The 18,849-nt window shown below is 51.2% G+C and overlaps 8 protein-coding genes across 8 annotated transcripts; 6 read left to right on the top strand and 2 right to left on the bottom strand.

The window, feature by feature from the left end:
- Nucleotides 1-1,494: 1,494 nt before the first annotated feature.
- Nucleotides 1,495-3,416, top strand: N7474_006152 (rhomboid protease PCP1; the record flags this gene model as incomplete). The annotated part of the gene is made up of 5 exons (XM_057197567.1): nucleotides 1,495-2,311; nucleotides 2,358-2,461; nucleotides 2,522-2,855; nucleotides 2,915-3,089; nucleotides 3,149-3,416. Coding segments are annotated over 5 exons (1,698 nt in total), but the record flags the coding sequence as incomplete, so codon positions are not given.
- A 995-nt stretch (nucleotides 3,417-4,411) lies between these two features.
- N7474_006151 (uncharacterized protein) lies at nucleotides 4,412-4,798 on the top strand (the record flags this gene model as incomplete). The annotated part of the gene is made up of 1 exon (XM_057197566.1): nucleotides 4,412-4,798. One exon carries the CDS (start codon nucleotides 4,412-4,414, stop codon nucleotides 4,796-4,798), a length of 387 nt encoding a protein of 128 aa, XP_057054962.1.
- A 377-nt stretch (nucleotides 4,799-5,175) lies between these two features.
- N7474_006150 (putative C6 transcription factor) lies at nucleotides 5,176-6,648 on the top strand (the record flags this gene model as incomplete). The annotated part of the gene is made up of 1 exon (XM_057197565.1): nucleotides 5,176-6,648. The coding sequence occupies one exon, from the start codon at nucleotides 5,176-5,178 to the stop codon at nucleotides 6,646-6,648; it is 1,473 nt and encodes a 490-aa protein (XP_057054961.1).
- Nucleotides 6,649-7,298: 650 nt separating this feature from the next.
- Nucleotides 7,299-9,196, bottom strand: N7474_006149 (putative MFS multidrug transporter; the record flags this gene model as incomplete). Its single annotated transcript, XM_057197564.1, has 5 exons — nucleotides 7,299-7,564; nucleotides 7,619-7,748; nucleotides 7,798-7,910; nucleotides 7,970-8,094; nucleotides 8,142-9,196. The coding sequence occupies 5 exons, from the start codon at nucleotides 9,194-9,196 to the stop codon at nucleotides 7,299-7,301; spliced, it is 1,689 nt and encodes a 562-aa protein (XP_057054960.1).
- A 1,045-nt stretch (nucleotides 9,197-10,241) lies between these two features.
- N7474_006148 (uncharacterized protein) lies at nucleotides 10,242-11,006 on the top strand (the record flags this gene model as incomplete). Its single annotated transcript, XM_057197563.1, has 1 exon — nucleotides 10,242-11,006. The coding sequence occupies one exon, from the start codon at nucleotides 10,242-10,244 to the stop codon at nucleotides 11,004-11,006; it is 765 nt and encodes a 254-aa protein (XP_057054959.1).
- Nucleotides 11,007-11,479: 473 nt separating this feature from the next.
- N7474_006147 (uncharacterized protein) lies at nucleotides 11,480-13,163 on the bottom strand (the record flags this gene model as incomplete). Its single annotated transcript, XM_057197562.1, has 3 exons — nucleotides 11,480-11,872; nucleotides 11,932-12,448; nucleotides 12,502-13,163. The coding sequence occupies 3 exons, from the start codon at nucleotides 13,161-13,163 to the stop codon at nucleotides 11,480-11,482; spliced, it is 1,572 nt and encodes a 523-aa protein (XP_057054958.1).
- Nucleotides 13,164-14,284: 1,121 nt separating this feature from the next.
- N7474_006146 (uncharacterized protein) lies at nucleotides 14,285-14,977 on the top strand (the record flags this gene model as incomplete). Its single annotated transcript, XM_057197561.1, has 1 exon — nucleotides 14,285-14,977. The coding sequence occupies one exon, from the start codon at nucleotides 14,285-14,287 to the stop codon at nucleotides 14,975-14,977; it is 693 nt and encodes a 230-aa protein (XP_057054957.1).
- A 434-nt stretch (nucleotides 14,978-15,411) lies between these two features.
- On the top strand, nucleotides 15,412-18,720 carry N7474_006145 (uncharacterized protein; the record flags this gene model as incomplete). Its single annotated transcript, XM_057197560.1, has 1 exon — nucleotides 15,412-18,720. One exon carries the CDS (start codon nucleotides 15,412-15,414, stop codon nucleotides 18,718-18,720), a length of 3,309 nt encoding a protein of 1,102 aa, XP_057054956.1.
- Between the last annotated feature and the right edge of the window lie 129 nt (nucleotides 18,721-18,849).

Genomic DNA, 18,849 nt, shown 5'->3' with positions numbered 1-18,849 from the left:
GGTTTCAACGAAGAAGAAGGGAAAACAAGTAGGAAAACAGACAAAGTATAGGAAGAGGCAAACAGTGCAAACGGCATCATGTGATCCTGGCCTTTTCAGAGGCCAGGTGGGCTGACAAAGTGTTGTCCACCGCTTCCCCGATTTATCGGGATGCGTTCTGATCAGCATCCTTTTGTTGAGGCCCCAACGCTGACATAAGTGAACCCCATCAACACGGTGACAAGGCCCCCTCGTCCCCCTCACTCTCACTCCCTCTCTCCCTCTCTCTCTTTCAAAACAAGTCATGAAGCGCACCTCTTATAATTCCGCCGAAATGGACCGCAATGCTTACATCCCTCTCTGCTTCTGCCTCATCTCTTTCGCCGTCATCGCATACACGCACTAGTCTCCTAGTTGCCCGTCTAGTACGCTACCGACAGCGCAGCTGGGCCGAGATGCGAGATGGTCCCGTCACAGCTTCTCCGGCGAATTTCCCACGATAACCTTGCAAATACCTGCAAACCGTCCCCTCGAAGCCATGGTCCTTCCTTACCGCGAACTGCTTCCTTTCCAGATAGGATGGCTGCGTATGCGCAACTCTCCGTGAACTTCTAAAGAGACTCATTTCCCTGGTCCTATATCTCTGGGACGCTCTTCCGAAAACCGACCATAAAGCTGAAGGCACCTACGAGAGAAGCGCGACATCAGGCTAGTGAAACTCCACACCCAAGTGTGGTCTGCCGGGGCAGTGTGACGCTGCCCTGGATCATAGATACGCACCACAAATCTGTCGTGTCGATTTAGTGAAGCGAACGATACAGCTGAGGAAGTGACTTGTGTGGTGGATTCCGTAGAGGAGGTGATTTCGGTGGATGAAGACCTAGTGCGTCGTGATGACAGTCCGGAAATGCAAGGCCTCAGTGAGCCGGGAGAACCAGTGGATAAAGTGTGAGAGACCTGTCTGCAGGTTATTGGCTTGTGGAACCCATGGGCCGAGGCGAAGACGGTCATCTTTCCTTTCCCCTTTTTCCTTTGTTTGCTTGATCTGTTATTATTGTCTCCAGTCTGTCACGACTCAGATTTGTGATCTAGACTGGCTGGACCGCCTGTTGATATCTTGAAACATACAACGATATAGGCCAGATGCAGCTAGCAATGTTTCTGCCCAATGGTGTGAATTTAGTGTTCGTGATCGGTGGAAGCGGTTCCGCTGTCGTGTGGCCGCCGCTTTCCTTCGTAGGGCCATTGCGGCCATACCGGACTAGAAAAAGGGAAAAAAAGTAGAGGAAGATGTTCTGAGGAATATGATTATTAATTTTGCTGAACGCGTTTATCCATGTCTCTGTGATTTACTCGACCGACCATACAACTCAAATATGCTCCCAGTGGCCAGCCTATTGTTCGGGCGGAACAACCCTGCAGCCGGGGGATCCAACAATCCACCGGAGTCTTTGCCAAATAACACACCTTCAGCGTCCCTCGTTCTCCGAGGCTTACCTCCACCAGTCTCAGGAGATGAGCAGCGCAGTGTGTGCCACATGGCGAATTCCGTGCTCGGGGCTCCAAGCCTCGAGAACGCTGCCCTTAGTGACGCTGGGCCCTGCCAGTCGCGATCTCCGCATTGCTCCGCCTTTGCGCCTATCCTCAAACATATCTAGACGTCCCTTTGGCTCACTATACCATTTATTCCGCACAGAGTATCGACCGACACGACCCTCAATTTACCCACCATGTCGTATCCGGACAACCGTCCCTAGCAGGACGCAGACGACCTCGACCTCTCTTGACCCCAAACCGAAGAAACTGCGTGACGACAACAGCTGGGAGGATCCGTTCACCAATACCGAGATCAAGAAAATATTCGGACATACAAGGAAGATCTCGCCGAAATTGGGCAACCGGGTTCTGGCGCTCCTGCACTCTCGTCGCTTGTCTGGCACGCTCGACATCAACCTACCTGCCGAAGTTACCCGCACAGTCCCCCAATCCCAGATCGATAAGGCTTTGGAATGGCTTCGTGAAAACTATCCCGTTGACGAGGATGCATGTATCATGCAGCGGATCGAGAGGGAAGAGCGTGAGGATGAAGAAAAATTCAACTACCACCCGCAAAGCGGTTCATATGGAGCCCAGCTTGGTGAGCAGAATGATGCTTACGGGAGGAGTGTCTTTCAGAAAATGCGGGAGAAAAATGAGAAGCAGTACCTTGAAGAAGAAGAGCGCAAGCGCAAGGCATGGCTGGAAGGCGAAGGCCAGGAGTATGAGCAGATGCGACGTCTAGTGAAGGGGAACACGAAATTGCAGAAGTTTGAAGAGGCAGCTGTTGTAGAGGGTAAGAGGCCCTTTCCCTATTGGCTGATCACGACTGACGCTCGCAGCTCGCCCGCGCGCGGATCCCAGTGTGAATCCATATCTGGCCTGGCGCCAACGACTTCACATCGAGTCTGTACCCAACCAGGTCGGGGCTGTCGATTTGACCACGGTAAGGATCACTTGAAATGCTCTACTCTGTATGTGGTTGCTCATTGCTTTGCAACCACAGTCTCAACGCCTTCTCATGCCTCTGCTCTTTTCTTTTCTCACCCTCGGCCTCTGTTACGTCTTCGCTCAAAACTACGAGCCTCCCCAGCGGCAGGACCGTCTCTGGCCGGATGTACCTCCAGCCCTGGCGACTGTTGGGACCATCGTTGCAGCCAATATCGCTGTGACCGTTATGTGGAGACACATCCCCCCTTCATGGAAGTTGCTCAACCGATTCTTTGTCATTGTTCCCTTCTACCCCCATTCCGTCAGCTTGATTGGAAGCATGTTTAGCCATCAGACCTTCAAGCATCTCTTCACGAATATGCTTGTTTTGACATTTATGGGAACCCGAGGTAGGCTACCAAGTCCCCCTTTTTGGAGATATCAACCGACGCTAATTATCTTCTCAAAGTTCACGATGAACTCGGCCGCGGAAACTTCCTGGCCATCTATCTGGCCTCCGGAGTGGTGGGCTCGATGATGTCGCTAACGAATTTTGTCTTGTTGGGCCAGCTGGGCATGTCCTCCCTCGGAGCGAGCGCAGGGACTAGCGGTATTGTTGCTGCATGGTGCATGTTCCATTCCAAGTTCGTTTTTTTTTTGCATACCTTGTCTCCCTTTCTTCGTAACTGACCTCATGAAACAGCGACAAAGTTACCCTGTGGATTTTACCCCGCGAGTGGAGAGATGCCATCTGGACCCACGGCTGGATATTTCTTTCTGGCCTAATTGCAGTTGAGGTTCTCAGCATGGCAGCCCCTGCCCGTCTCTTGTCGTTCTATCCCTTGTCGCGGCTACTGAAGATGGACCACGTCGCTCATTTGGGTGGTTACCTTACCGGTGCGGGGTGTGGGTATGCCTTGTCTAAGACCCATCCTCCGCGGAAATTTGTTTCCAGAGCTTTGCCGGCAACAAGGTCAGCAGAAAATCGAAGTTCGACTTGAACATGGTGGATATGCTCGATGGAGCGAATTTCGAATTTCTTTTGATTCGGGTGAATAGTAGCGTCTTGGGTTTCTGATGAGGCGTGTTTGGCTCAAGGTCACTACAATGAAAATGTACCACAGGGCTATTCTCAGTTCCAACAACATCATTCACTGAACGAGTGAAACCCATCTCCAGTAAGAAGTTCTGAGAGCCGCATTGTGTGAAGAAAGGAACGAAGCTAGGTGGGTAGATGGTCAGTTTGTGGTGGATACAATGACGTTTCGTGTCTTCTTCAAAATTTTCAATCGTGACAAACCTTCTTTTTGTACTCAAGTCTATGGTCTCATGGGCCATTCTGTTCGTTCGTTGCCGAGACCTTCATTGGTTCGTGGATGGCGTGGTCCTTTGCTGATCCTAAAGGACCAAGCCCGCTTTGTTCAAGGGAAAGTAAGCATTACAATGCACCGAGACTCGGTGGATCAAACCCTGCCACAATGATTGTCCAGACCTATAAAAAGATCTCGGTGTTTCCAACGATTTGGGGTTAAAGACAACCCACAATGGAACAAAGCCACAGACGTGCTGGAACGCTCTACAAAGACCCTGTACAAGCGGGAACTCTTCTCTTCACAGAGACACGCTTCCAATTTCACTTAAGATGACTGTCGGTATACTCCATCAATATTGTCCCAGGGATGAATATTTAAGCCGCCCAATTCCCGACTTTGTGGGATATCACTGCATCACGGTCCCTCAGAAGTCAAATCCACAGCAATTCCAGCTTTTTGTCATTTCCACTGCAAATCCACCAGTGAACCAATACAAGACCACCATCTACCAAGGAACGTCAAGTAAACAGCCTCGCTACCCACACAAAGCCAACAGTATAAACCCTCATTCGGTTCAACTCCAGCAGATCGTTTTCTCCAAGACTGCAGGTCCCACTTCGTCATTTCAGCAAACTCCAAGGTAAACACCCAAAATGTTTGGACGATTCTATGCCGGAACTCACTCTCAGCAGCGCCACCACCGCCGCCGCGGCCCCGATGCTCGACAGTTCCAGGACGCCGACATCCACTGGGTGAACGTCTCCTTCAGCGCCGGCGATGTCATGATGCCTGACTGGGACCTTTTCGAAGTCTCCAAACTAGCCATCCGTGGCGGCCGCGCCAGCATCAGCAGCTGGCCGACCATGCATGGATGCAGTCTCGTGTATTCTATCAAGGTCGAGGGTACCTTCACCCACCGGGACGACATCCTTACCGCGGCCGACGCTCTTATTTGTGGATATCAGAGAGAGATTGACCAGGGTCAGGGACCAGGTCTGTTCCCTCGCAAGCGGGTGTTCAGTGGCATTGCGCCTTATTAACCAGTCCCAGCTGCAGGACGGTTTGAGGGAGTGCCGGAATGCGGCCGAGGGCATCGCGCAGTGAGTTTCTGTTGTTCATTCCCTGAATTACGAGTTTTTGGAATTTGTTTCCTTGGTGAGTGATTCATTGTTCCGCCATATAGACTTAGTGAATTTGCAATAGGCTATTTTTGTTTTCATTTTGAGATCGTAGAACGGACTATGCACTGAGTTAGTACCTTATTGTTCATTTCTCAAACCCTCATCATTGGCCAGACCCAACCATGGGTTTCTGTGACTAACTGAGTTTCGCCTCCACCGTGAGATTCTTCGCCTCTTCTTAGTTCCAATTAATGATTACCCCGGATGCCGCCCACCTACTTCTTCCCCCGCCGAACATGGAGGATACAATGGCCCCAATCTTCACAGACACGGGGACAATCACAGAACCCTTCAACGGCGCGACTCTGCCCGTGGACGAAGAAGCGTTCCTCTCCCCAGGGACCTTCTCCAGCGCGGATGAGTACGCCGCCAACCCCCGATTCCTGGAATTACAGGAAGAATTGCGAGGCGTGCTCTTTTCAGCTGTTGCTAGTCTCGAACCCAACAGCTACACGTCGCCTGCCCCCTCTTCGCCGACCGAGGGACTGGGCTCAAGGGCACCGCGACAAAGCCTCGACTTTACGCGCGTGTCCATCCCCAAGATCCGATTAATCTATTATCTCAAAAATTGGATTACCGAATGTGCACCATACCTCGATAAGTTTGACGAGGAACGCCACTTTGGTGTGCACATTCCCATTCTCGCACAGCGATCGCCGGCGCTGTTCTACGCCATCCTTGCTTTCTCCGCTCGCCAAACCGAGCGAAAGGCGTGTCTCGACACGGCGTATGATAGCCTCGAACTGTATCAGGAGTCTATTCGGCTACTCGCGCCATGCCTGCAAGCCAAGGACCCAAATGTACTCGTGACCGTGTGCATTCTGGCAGTCATGGAGCTGATGTCAGTCAGTCCACGGGACTGGCGTCGCCATGTGGAGGGATGCGCGGCACTATTTGACTCATTCAATGTCAATGGGCTCTCGGGTGGCCATCTACAGGCGGTGTTTTGGTGTTACGCACGCATGGAACTGTGTGGAGCGATCATCTCTAACGGCGCGGAGAGTACGGTGCTCCCGCTGGAGAAATGGGTGCCTGCAATGCCTCAAGCATCAGGGTCCAAGGAGAAAGACGGTATCATTCGAGATCTGTTCTGTCATAAAGGCCGCTCGTCACCAGATATGCATGCCAATTGGGCTGTATATCTCTGCGCGAAGACATGCGACCTCGCCTGTCGTAGAACAAGACAGTTGGAACTGGGTGAAGATTTAGACCAGCATGCTGGTCCTTTTATTGACCAATGGAGCCGGCTCTGGGACGATCTTCAGTACTGGCTTGAGCAGCGTCCCCCAGCCATGCTTCCCATCAAAACAACGGGGATAGGCGGTGGCCAGATCTTTCCCGAGGTCCTCTTTGCACACTGGGCGGCCATTTCGGGGAACCAGATGTACCATGCCGCTTGCATTATGATGCTGGAGATGAGACCAGGCGGGGAGGCATTGCCCTCGTCAAGGCCCCACCACTGGGCAATCTGGCATGCCCGCAGAGTATGTGGTATTTCGTTAACGAATCCTCACAGTGGCAATCTCATAAATGCTATCCAGCCACTTTATATTGCAGGGAAGCTCCTCAGCCATCACAGTGAGCATGTCGAGGTCGCGAAGCTCTTTAAAACTGTAGAGAAGACGACTGGATGGGGTGCCTTGTGGCGACTCAAGGATCTCGAGCGAGCTTGGGGATACGAGCCAGGGGAAATTTTATCTGTCATTTGAAACGCAATGATGGATTCGCTGCATATTTCTGGAGTCAAACATAGAGTTTATTACCAACGATTGGTTACCTAGCCGAAGCAATAAAGCCTGGTGTGATAGAGATGACAGTCTCCCAAATCCCTCTTTTACCTCATGCGTGGGACTTACTGGCATCCGAGTACCGAGTTCTTGTTCTTTCCGGAAGAAGCACCTACATAAATCTTACGAAACCAGTTATGCTTTACCAGGTTTATACAGCTTTGATAGGTTGATTAAATTGTTTAGTCGGAAGCATATTCCGGGGAGATTACATCAAGCGCGTAGTTGGTGGGTCATTAGTGGCTACTTTAAACTGCGAGCATTAAGAAAGGACGATTAATAGAAATAATCAAGAAGAACTTGACGGTTTTCTAAGATTAATTTTTGCTAGGAGTGCCTGTCAATTAATATCAAATAAGAGATAATCAAAGTAATATAAGGAAGTGCAAGAAGGCAATTTCAGTCTGGGTGACCGACGCCACCGCAAAATGGCGAGCGTAAAGGTAGACGAACAAAGGATGGCATAACTTTTCCGTCACCCTCGACTCATAAGCTATCTGTCACTCCTTTTGGTGCCTGGAATCAGCATTCAGCGGCAAGAGAAGAAAGAGATTCAGAACACAACTCCCAGCCTAGCCCGCCCCGGAGCGGCCCGAGTTCCCTGAGTTGCCGGACAAATACCGCTGCACAGGATCTTGGTCACCGGAGCCGCACTGGGAGACCTTGCGTCCAGCTTCCTTCCGGTCGGCGGCCAAGGTCTGCGCAAATGGAGACCACTCCCGGATCTTCGGGCCCTTCCAATAGAATATATATATCGGAATGATGAAGACGATGGACATAAATGCCAGGAAGGTGGACGCCCACTCTAAGGGATGTGAGTGCCCCATATTCTTATACACTGTCATAATATGTAAGCTCAATATTGAGAACAATACTGCGTGTATCAACTCACTGGGCGTGGAGTACATTGCTGCAATACCTGCAAGAAAATCGCGCGCCAGAGCATTTCCTCCTGTGGCTGAAGCCGAATAGGGTCCGTACGAGGCAATCATATAGTCAATGGTCGCCATGTAGATTGAGTACTAGAGTATGGTTAGCGTGATATTTGATAATTTAGCTGGATTCACTTACATTAGCAATGGCAATCAGAGTTGAAAATATCATAGGGGCAATCCAATGGACATGAGGAGGCCCAAGGCTGGTCCATGCAAACCCAAACAGACCTATGGTCAAGAGCGGTGCGACTGTAGCTCAAAATCAGTAATGGATCACAAGAAGCCACAAAGGATGAATGGCCGCGAACCATATAATAGCCAGTACAGACGAGCCTCTGGCTGGAGTGCATTAGGATCTCGTTCACTGACTCGGCAATGACGGTGAATCCATGGCAAGAACGAGAAGTATGCAATGAGATAGCCAATAATGATTCTGACACAGTCAGTATCTCAGCTAAAATGGTCCCACGTAGTACTCACGGGATGAATGCAAGCCCAATATCAATTGTTGAGAAACCCCATTGCTTGTATACCAAAGTATATGACTGCAAGAAAGTAAAAATCAAGGCGTCGCTGAAACCGCTCAGAAGTGACAACCATAGGACAATGGGCTCTCGAAGGAACATAACGAATGGACGCGCCCAGACCATTGATAGAAATCGAAAGGTGAGACGATTTCCCTTGATTTCGTCGCCACTCCAGACCATGTCACCTGCTTTCCGTCTTCGTCGCGCCTCTCGGGTGACCAAAATGCTGCATCTGGTCTCGGGTACCCAGAAATGCACAAGCTGCGCAAAGCCTCCGAGAATAAGCTGGATCCAAAAGTTCCAGTGCCAGTCAAGAAAGGTCGCGACAAAACCACCGACGATAGGAGCAATCACTGAGCCGGCCACCGAAGAGAGTACAACATAGGCCACGGCCCATTGCTGATGCTCTGGCTCCCACATGTCCGCCACCATACCAAGAGTTACCGATCCACCCGCAGACGAGAGGCCGCCCAAGGTACGGCATACCACAATGGTGCCAAAGTTGGGCGCCAGGGCGCAGGGTAGCTGCCAGATGTTGACGAAAAACAAGCTCAGCTGCATGATAGGCCACCGGCCGAATTCTTCGCTGAATGGTGCCCAAAGCTCACTGCCAAAGGCATAGGCAACGAGGAAGGTCATCTGCCCTACACGGGCAGCTTGCTCGGAGATATGAAAGTGTTTCGCATATAGGGTAATGCCGCTGGCGTAGAAGCTCGCGTTCCAGTTCATCGAGGTTTGCACCAGGAAAATGACGGAGATAATCCCCCATTTCTTCCACCACGAGAAAGTGTAGCCTAATTTATTATAGCATTCAAACTCTTTCAGCTCTCTTTTTTCTCCTTGGCCGTCAGCCGCTCCGTCGACTCCCTCCTTCTCCTCGTGGGTTGGTCGGGAGGTGCCTCCGGGGGAGCGGACTCTTCCATCGGGACGTTCTTGCTTCTCCAAGTCCACATGTCCATCCGCAGCATTATCATCAACATGGGGGTAAGGATGCTGCTCGTTGCTCATGGCTGGTAGTGTTCTGGTGTCTGTAATGCTTCGTGGTACCGGAGACCCGACGAGGAACGCCCATGATCCGTGTTCCCCTCCACGATATGGAAGGGAACCCCTTTGTTAAATACAAGAGGAAGGAGGGAGCAGCAGACAATTCACACCAGCGTCACTATGAGACGCGTCTGGGCTTGGTGGACTAACTTGCCAATGGGGACTGAATCTAGGGAGCTTGACCAAGCTTCTCGCGTGGTGTGGAGGAGACATCCGGGGACCATGACCCGCCCAATCGTCAGAAAGCTCTCTCCGCGTCCGCGTCCGCAGCTTGGGGGCGAGCTATAGTGATAGGCCGCAACTACAATCCGAGCAGGAAGAGACCTGGCTTGGCCCAGATTTGCTGCTGAGCAGATTTTTGGCAGCCCGGATCTCGTCTCCCGGCACGAGGAGAACCATTTTCGTGAGCCACAACGGTTAAATTATTTGGCAATTCGTCTGACGGAAAACCAGCTATAACAGGGGGAGCCAGAGAGCAGATCTACAACTTGCTCTCTACTTTGCAAGGGAGTGGGGAGAAGGCAGTTGCAATTTCGGCCTTTATAAAGTATGGTTGACTGAATAGCATCATGTCTTCAGTCTCACTCCATGGAGCTACCCTCGCACATCTTTCTTCCTTTTCATCGTGTCTCGTGTCAATGTGAAAATCGTCGTTCAGAGCTGAAATCGACCCTTCTTTTCCCTAGCGGTAAAGTGGACGCACACTTTATGGTCGACATCTCACATTGGATAAGTACAGGCTCGATGAGACCAGCAGATAATTTCCCCACGCTATAATCATAAAAAAAAATTGCCGTCTGGGCTCTACGTACTTCGAATGTTAGGGTTTCCCCAGACCGGTCATAGTTCGCAGATTGGACCTATTTTGGAAAAGCGCATCGCCAAGCCCAAGCTAGGCGTGGTGGCGTATACTTCAGCTGGGCAGTGCTGGACAGTGTCTCATCCAGGATTACGTAAGGACATGGATGCCCAACTCGCTCGTCATTTTCATCTTCCAACAGCATCCGCCATGGCCAGTGACGAGAAATCAAAGATCCCGTTCGAGGACTGGGACCACCATTCCTCCGAGCGAGAGACCTCCCTGTCTCCAGCTACGGATACTTCAACTGAGATCGGGGAACCGCCCCAATACGAGCCCCCGCAGACCAGAGCCGAAGGGAGCTCATCAGGAGCGAGAGCTGCACAAGCATTATCTCCTGACCGTGACAAACCCATTGCAATCCCGGCCATTGATGCGGCCAATGAGTCGCCGTTTCTCCGCGCCTATGCGCCCATCTTGAGCAAGCACAAGCTCCCCAAGGACTCATTTCTTACCTTCCTGGATCAACTCAATGATGCTGTTGCCACCAGCCCACCGATGCAGGTGCTCGATGCAACAGGTGGCGTGCTCCAATCCGTTCCAATCCTATTTCCCATTAGATGGATTGGCTCCGCTGTCAGCGAATTGGCAAATCTTGGCGGGCACGGTATTTCCAAGGGCCGTTCTGATTCAGCGATTCGGCGAGCAAACAAAGACATTTTTGGGCCGCGCGGGCTGAAGGTCGAGATTGCTAAGCTCGATGCCGTTGCCCATATTGCTCAGATTCCTATTCTCGATTCCCAGGGCAAAGTAAACCGGCAAGCACCTCTTTTTCAACAACTAGAGAAGCTATCCAATACTCCCACGGACCGGCGCAAGAGCTTGACCTGCAGCAGCAACGCATCAGACTCTTGGAGCCGTGGATCGCGGAACTCGAGCTGGAGATTTTGCCTTGGACTTCCAAATCTAGATTGACTCGCTTTAATGCGACACTGAAGAAGAGACTCAACCAACAGGATAGGGAACAGAGGGGTAGGCAGAATACTGATGTGCTGGAAGAGCAGACTGAGTTCCGGAAATGTCTTTGGCTTGTCATTCGGGAAGTGGAGGGTGCAGACGGGGCAGCGTAACCTGTATCAACATATAAGCCAAAATTAAAGACAACTATGAGCCACGTATGGGGTACTTCATGCTCGAAAGGCGGAACTTGATATACTAGCATTCGACATATGGCAACAAATTTGGTTTCTCGAGACCCTGCTGCCGAGTTATTCAGAAATGCTCATAAAGTCCACGGAGATGAATCGAATCTCAAAAGATAGCATCGGAAAGAAGTGTACATAAAATTTGTAAGGCAGGAAATAACAATAAATAACATGAAATTCTTGGTCCGCACAGGATATTCGACAAGAAAAGTCCTGCAGACCCTGGGCCCTCTCCGCCAGGGCTTAGCCACTGTCATGTCCAGTGAGCCAGTTCCAGGTCCTACCGTTTTCCGCACAGCTATAGAGAAATGGCTTTTTCATGTCCCCTTTGAAATTGGCCTTCTTGTAGAAGTCGGCTGTCATGTTCTTGTTCCCACCACAGATGGGGCCACACCAGACAGGACGATTGTCATATCCGTAAGGTTGGAGTATATACTCCTTCTGAGCATAGGGGTAGTTATTAACGGTCGCGCTGATGTCGCAGACGGGTATAGTCCAGAGGCCTTCCATGCTTGCGCCGTCTTTGAAGGCATTCGAGCCAGAGGCGAATATCTTGCCCATTCGAGAAGTGAAAGTATGAGGGTTGTAATTGTTTCCAGCAGCTTCATACGATTTGACGGAGGACTTGATAGCGTCCTGGATACAAGATGAATCAGTTGGTATTCCTGTGGGGAAAATGAAGAATATGGACTCACTAGGGGATCGAGATCTTTCCAGAAAGGACCTGAGTTACCCTCTTGCTCCCAGAGCGGTGACTTGCCCATCCTGTCGGAGCCCCAAGGCCGAGCAACCCAGCCCCATGCCTTGTCAGAGAAGGGTCCTGGCTTGTCTTGCCAATAATATAAGTACCAGGCACGATTTTGGTCGTCACAGATGTAGTTCTCTCCCTGGTTGCTCTTCGGGCCGTTGCCAATGCCCTGATTCTCGTCACAAGAAGCGCCACCGAGGATGAAGACCCGCTGCATACGCCAAAGGGAGTTGATCATCATGGACTGAAGCATAGAGATCATGCTATTTTTGGCTGCATCTTTTGACAGACCCGGGTAGTTCACCCACGCACCTTTCTGGAGATACTTTCGAATGTCACCAGTGCCTTGGTAGTTATCACCACGCATGAGGGCATTATTGATATCTATAAATGCACTCTTGGCGTTTGACACAGCTTGAGCCATGGTATGACCGAGTTCCGCGTTGGTTATATCGGTAGAGTCCCTTTTCAGGTCGTTAGTCTGGCATAATTAGATCTGGCCTAGAGATGGACTGACTGTGGGGAAATAGCAATATTAGCAGCACCTCCAGCACCAGCTACCATTGTGGCAGCTACTCCAAGGACTTCGGATCCCAACCCAGCAGCAGCAACCCCAAAGAGGGTTCCAATCATGTTGAACATTTCCTTCAAGATAAGGGCGTTCCAATAGCCTTCATCCCACCAGAAATTCTGGACAATCTCATCGTTGTCTAGGGCGGCAACAATAGCGGCAATATCGAAAGTCTCGTCCAGACCTTCGAAGAACCCATTCAGTTGGTTGATAGACTCCAAAACGTAGAATGCCTGCTGGGTACTGTTTCCAAGGCTATTTATTTTCGGATTCCCACAAACATTCACATCGCAGTTGCCATTATTTCCGTCATCCTTGCAGGACCAGTCCGGCTGGCCTATGGCATACTCACCGAAGGCACCAGCAAAGCCATTGTGGTTGCTGGTCCGCTTCTGGGCCATAATAGTCCACCAATGGTTTAGCCAGGCATCGGTATTGGCTGCATCCCACTTTTCCGGCGTAGGGTTATAGTACTGAGCCACAGGGCCGCATTCGCCCTTTTTGTGGGCACCGGATCGAACAAGCGAATCATGCAACGGCGATGCAATGGCAGGTAGGGCGATCGTAGCCAAACTCAGGGATATGAGAACAGAAAGGGGAGGCATCATGACTGAGAAATCCAAGGTTGCAATTCAATGATGTCGGTTGAAGCGTTGATTCTCGGCGTCCATGGGACAATATTTATAGATAAATGCTTTGACTGGCAGTGCATGCTAATCACCAAGCCCATTAATGGTACACTGGATAATCTCCGTCCAATTCCCCGCGATTGATCCAGCTGAAGTTTTTAGTTAGGCTAAGATTGACAGCCGATCTTGCATGGGGCATGCCGTGCAAGGAACACCTGTGCACTGCTGGTCAGGGAGGATGGTGATCCTCAGGTCTTGGATATGATTCATTGCGATTGCCACCCGTGAATCTTGAGGCTGTGCAGTCTATCATTAATAATAATACCTGTTAGATTTCTGGGGAAGCGACGCAAGCGAGCTCGTATTCCGCCTATTTTCTGGTAGATCAAGGGGTTGGGGGCAATATTCAACAGGCAAACGTAGTGATTTTCCAACCCATTGACTCAATGGGAATAGCGGGCTCTGTTTAGAAGACGGCCATATCCAGTGAACCGAATCGGGTCAGTGGAGGAGGAAAGGGACCACGGTGACGAGTGACGACAAGTGAAGAAGCATAATGCTTGCGCTGGTTGGTCAACGGGAGATTTTCCGGCTTTGGCCCCCAGTGGCGCTTGTTTATCCTCGACAAGCCCGGCCGGTCACGCCCTGTAGATCCAATTCTTGGTAGTATTGAGGGACCGGTGCCTTCTCCGAGTTCACCGGACATTGCTCTTGCTGTGTGAAAGTGGTTACATACAGTTCCTGATGAACGAGCCCAAGTAGGCAACCGAGACAAACAACATGCAGCTACGCGACGGTCGGCACAAGGTGCAGGGAAACCAGGGAGATCCGGCAGACCAGAAGGGACAGACAGCAGATAACAATAATCATGGAAACAAAGTACTGACGAAGTGATCTCCCAAACAGGAAGGCCTCGTTATCGACCCTTTATCTGTCGGGGCGGTGAACACTACACTGACGCCTCAGGCACCTCTCCGCGTCAACGCGTCTTCCTTCCGACTCAATTCCCTCCTTCCTCTGCTGTATATCCGTCGAGCGCTCTTGATCACTTCCTTCCTGGTAGGGGTCGCGTTGGCGGCTTCCTACCGCTGCTGATTGTCATGCCTGCGACCCGGTTCCGTCATTGCAAAGACGCCGACGCGACGGTCGCCCAACTATGGAAGCAGTTCCAGAGCTCCAAATCCCGCACCACCACACCCATCCCAACCAGACAACGCCGGGTGGGTGTCAATGATACGGCAGCCCACAGAAGGACAGAATTTGCGATTCATGTCCCATCGATCGACAATCCAGAGGACTATGAGTTCCTGCCCGGCCATTTTACTATTGACCGTATCCTGGACGTGCACTCAGATGAGCCGCAGGGACCTACCTATACAGTCAAACTCCAGAGTGGCGAGCTGGAGAAATTTTCATACTCACGGCTGTCGAACCTGGAATACGGACTGGAGTCGCTGGCCGAGTTCAAGGAGACACCCGAATTCATCGACGCCCGAGAGTCGAGCGAGGATGAAATCCAAGTCGTTAGAGGACGGCATCCGATGCCATCCACCTTTCTATCTATCGATGGCCCATCATCTGAGGAGATATCCGAAGTGGAGTCGTCCAGATCATCCAGCGCTCGGGGTTTACGCCTCCGCGCAGCTTCAAAAAGAAGCGGATACGCTCGGTTCTTTCATCCTGTGGATAGCGATCTCGAAGATTCAGCTAGCGATGCTAGGCCCACGCGTGTTCGGCGCCGCTTGAGGAGGGGGTCGCCAGAAACAATCGCACCTCTGATGAGTCGGACATGACTTTGTCCAGGGTCACTCGCACCTCAACTCGGCAAAGGAAACCCCTGCGAGCCAATCTGCGAGAAAGATTGGAGGATGATATCTCCGAGGCTAAAGCTGTTGCCAAAAGACAACCGAAATTCACTGGGGCAAAAGAAGTGTTCTACCAGCGTCCGCTTCATGACGAATTCAGGCAACAGCACTGCCCTTATTGCTCCGTGTGCAATATTCGCGATGATCATCCTGAGAGAGGGCCTTTGGTATTTTGCCAAGGATGTACTTCTTCGTACCATCAATTCTGTCTGGGTAGTCGAGCCAATCGAGATCATTTGGTCACGAAGATCAATCAGAATGATTTCATTCTTCAATGCCATCGCTGCTTGGGAGACTCCCACACAAGGCACGATTTGTCTCCCCATCTGGGCTGCTGTGCAGAATGCAAAGAGGAAGGCCCTATGTCCAAGCCTCTCCGACAGCGTCTAACAGCACGCGAGGAGCAGCAGTTACGAGTTGAAAATGGGGGCACAGACCCAGTTACTGTGCTTGATACGTCTCAAGTCAACAACGTAAACAATGTGCTTTTCCGCTGTGTCGGTTGTCAACGGGCTTTTCATATACGACATCTGCCAGTGGAAGAAGGTATTGTCGTAAGATCTGATATAAATGCAGTTTTTGCCCAGTACAGCCTGAACTGGCAGTGCAGGGATTGTTCTGATGCCCCCGGAGATGTCGAGGGCATCGTCGCATGGCGCCCCGCCAACCTCGAAGCCAAGGCTTCCGCACAACTAGTGGAGGCTGTCCCCGAGACCGATAAGGAGTATCTCGTCAAATGGAAGAAACTGTCCTATTTCCGCGCTACGTGGAAACGTGGTGACTGGCTCTGGGGTGTGAGCAGAACGAGCATGCGTCGATCATTCTTCAACTCACCCAAGGCCCGCAAGCCCATTTGGACTTCCGAGGAGGCCATTCCTGAGGACTTTCTACGAGTTGATATTGTTTTTGATGTCGTTTACTCGGACGCTGCGACTATGCCGGATGACAAGGCAAATCCTGAGATGGTTGAACGCGCCTATATCAAGTACAAAGGGTTGACATATGAAGATTCAGTGTGGGAACTCCCTCCGCTCCCCTTTGAGGCTGCTCGATGGAGCGATTTCAAGCTCGCTTTTGAGGATTGGATATATCGGGATGCCATCCGTCCTCCCTCTCACGCTGCTCTCGAAACCCATCTCTCACGGGTTCGAGCCCGGAATTTTGAGACAAAGCTGGTGTTGCGCTCGCAGCCGGAGCTGATGACTGGGGGCGAACTTATGGAATACCAGCTAGATGGTGTCAATTGGCTGTATTATATGTTTATAAAGCAGACAAACTGCATCCTTGCTGACGACATGGGCCTTGGCAAGACCATCCAGGTCATCGGGTTATTCGCGACTTTGATTCAAAAGCATGGTTGCTGGCCGTTTTTGGTTGTTGCTCCCAATTCGACGTGTCAGAATTGGCGACGCGAGATCAAGATGTGGGCGCCCAAACTTCGGGTGGTCACGTATTATGGCTCTTCTTTTACTCGCCAAATGGCTCGGAATTACGAGATGTTCACTGAAGACAGCAAAGACCTTCGGTGCCACGTGGTGATCGCGTCCTATGAGAGTATGGTCGACGGAGGAACTAAGCAGGTCCTAGCTAAGATCAAATGGGCAGGCTTGGTGGTTGACGAAGGACAACGTCTCAAGAACGATAAGAGCCAGCTCTATGAATGCCTTCAACGCATGAAATTCAGTTTCCGCGCCCTACTCACAGGGACCCCTCTTCAGAACAACATTCGGGAGTTGTTCAACTTGATCCAATTCCTTGACCCACAACGACATGCGGAACAATTGGAAGAGGAATATGGGGACCTCACTTCGGACAATATCCGGGCCTTGCATGAGATGATCCGACCGTTCTTCTTGCGGCGCACCAAGGCTGAAGTTCTACCGTTCCTACCGCCGATGGTGCAGATCATCGTTCCCGTTTCGATGTCTGTTGTGCAGAAGAAACTCTACAAGTCAATCCTCGGCAAAAACCCAGACCTAATTAAGGCGATCTTCCAGAAGCAAACGAGCCATCTCAAAAAATCCGAGCGTTACAATTTGAATAACATCTTGATGCAGCTAAGGAAGTGTCTTTGTCACCCCTTTGTTTACAACCGGAATATCGAAGAAAAGAGCCCTGATCCTGTTGTTTCTCACCAGCACTTGGTCGAGGCATCTGGAAAGCTGCGTTTGCTGGGCTTGATGCTCCCCAATTTGCGCGAGCGCGGGCACCGAGTCTTGATTTTCAGTCAGTTCTTACCAAATTTGGACATCGTCGAGGATTTCCTTGATGGTCTTGGGCTCAAGTATCGTCGTCTGGACGGAAGCTTGTCATCTTTGCAGAAACAGATCCAGATTGATGATTTTAATGCGCCCGATTCCCCATACTTTGCATTCCTCCTGTCGACCCGGTCTGGTGGTGTCGGCATCAATCTTGCTAGTGCAGACACCGTCATCATCATGGATCCAGACTTCAACCCGAAGCAAGACCTGCAGGCACTATCGCGCGCTCACCGAATTGGCCAGAAGAATACTGTTCTTGTGTTCCAGCTCATAACACGAGCTACCGTGGAAGAAAGGATTATGCAAAAGGGCAAGAAGAAATTGGCATTGGACCATGTGCTCATCCAGCGCATGGAGGATGATGAAGTCGAGGAGGATCTGGAATCTATTCTTCGGCATGGTGCTGATGCACTATTTAACGACGATAACTCTGCAGACGTTACCTACACCTCCGAGTCTATTGACAGGCTTCTGGATCGAAGCCAAGCGGAACATGCCGAGAAAATCGCTCACGACACGGCCAGTACCTCGACCGAGCAGCCACAGTTCAGCTTTGCTCGTGTCTGGCAGAATGACCGTGGCACCCTCGAAGAAGTGACCGAAGGGGAAGACACACCTGTGGATACCACTCTTTGGGATCAGATCCTCCAAGAGCGTGAACGCGCAGCAGCCGAGGAGGCTTATCGGAAATCCGAGGGGCTTGGCCGTGGCAAGCGAAAGAGAACGACAGTCAACTACCGAACGAAAGGGGAGGAGAATGATGGCGAGCCCACGCCCGTGAAAAAGAAGACGGGCGACCTTGATCGAGAATTTGAACCGGCAGACCATGAAGGTGACGAAACAGACTCTCTCGGGGATGCCGAAGAAGATGCCATGGATATGGCGGGCGAGCAGCCTCCGCCACAGGTTAGACACCGTCCTTTTATTCGAGTCCGGTCGCCTCCTCCAGTACGACCAATGAGTACAGATGACACCGGAGATCTCCGCTTGGCCTGCGCCGCATGCAAGAAGCACCATGGTCGTGGCAGTTGTCCACTGAAACTCGCCGGGGTCGAGTATTGCCCACTCTGTGGTTTGGCGCATTTCGGCCGAAATCGTTCTTGCCCGCATCTGCAGTCCGAATCCCAGGTACGTCGGATGCTAGTCGCCCTGTCAAAGAGCACAGAGCATCCTGAACATGTCACCTTGGCCAGACAGTATTTACGCGGCATTCTCGGCCATTTGAATGCACGTGCACGGCAGGTGGCTATGCAACAGAGTCAACATCCAAGTCTTCAGGGTCCCATTCCAGCTCAGGAACCTGGGGCGCCGATTGCGTCTGTGAGGCACTGCCATAAAGCACCAACCTCGGAACCTTACAGCTCGGTTGGTCCCACCCTTGCGCAAGTGGACCCTAATCATCTCTCCTGAGCTTCTGAGTAAACTAGTTTAAAATAGAGCTTATCTTTATTTGACTCTTGGTACTTTCATCAATTATATTTATTTCTGAGCTGGTCTTCAGTTTGTGAGGATGTGCATGTAATATTAAATGTTACACGG

The sequence above is a fragment of the Penicillium riverlandense genome, assembly GCF_028828495.1.
Source record: "Penicillium riverlandense strain IBT 135883 chromosome Unknown utg000003l_segment0_segment0, whole genome shotgun sequence".
Lineage (NCBI taxonomy): Eukaryota > Fungi > Ascomycota > Eurotiomycetes > Eurotiales > Aspergillaceae > Penicillium > Penicillium riverlandense.
This window is presented reverse-complemented; position numbering and strand designations above follow the sequence as displayed.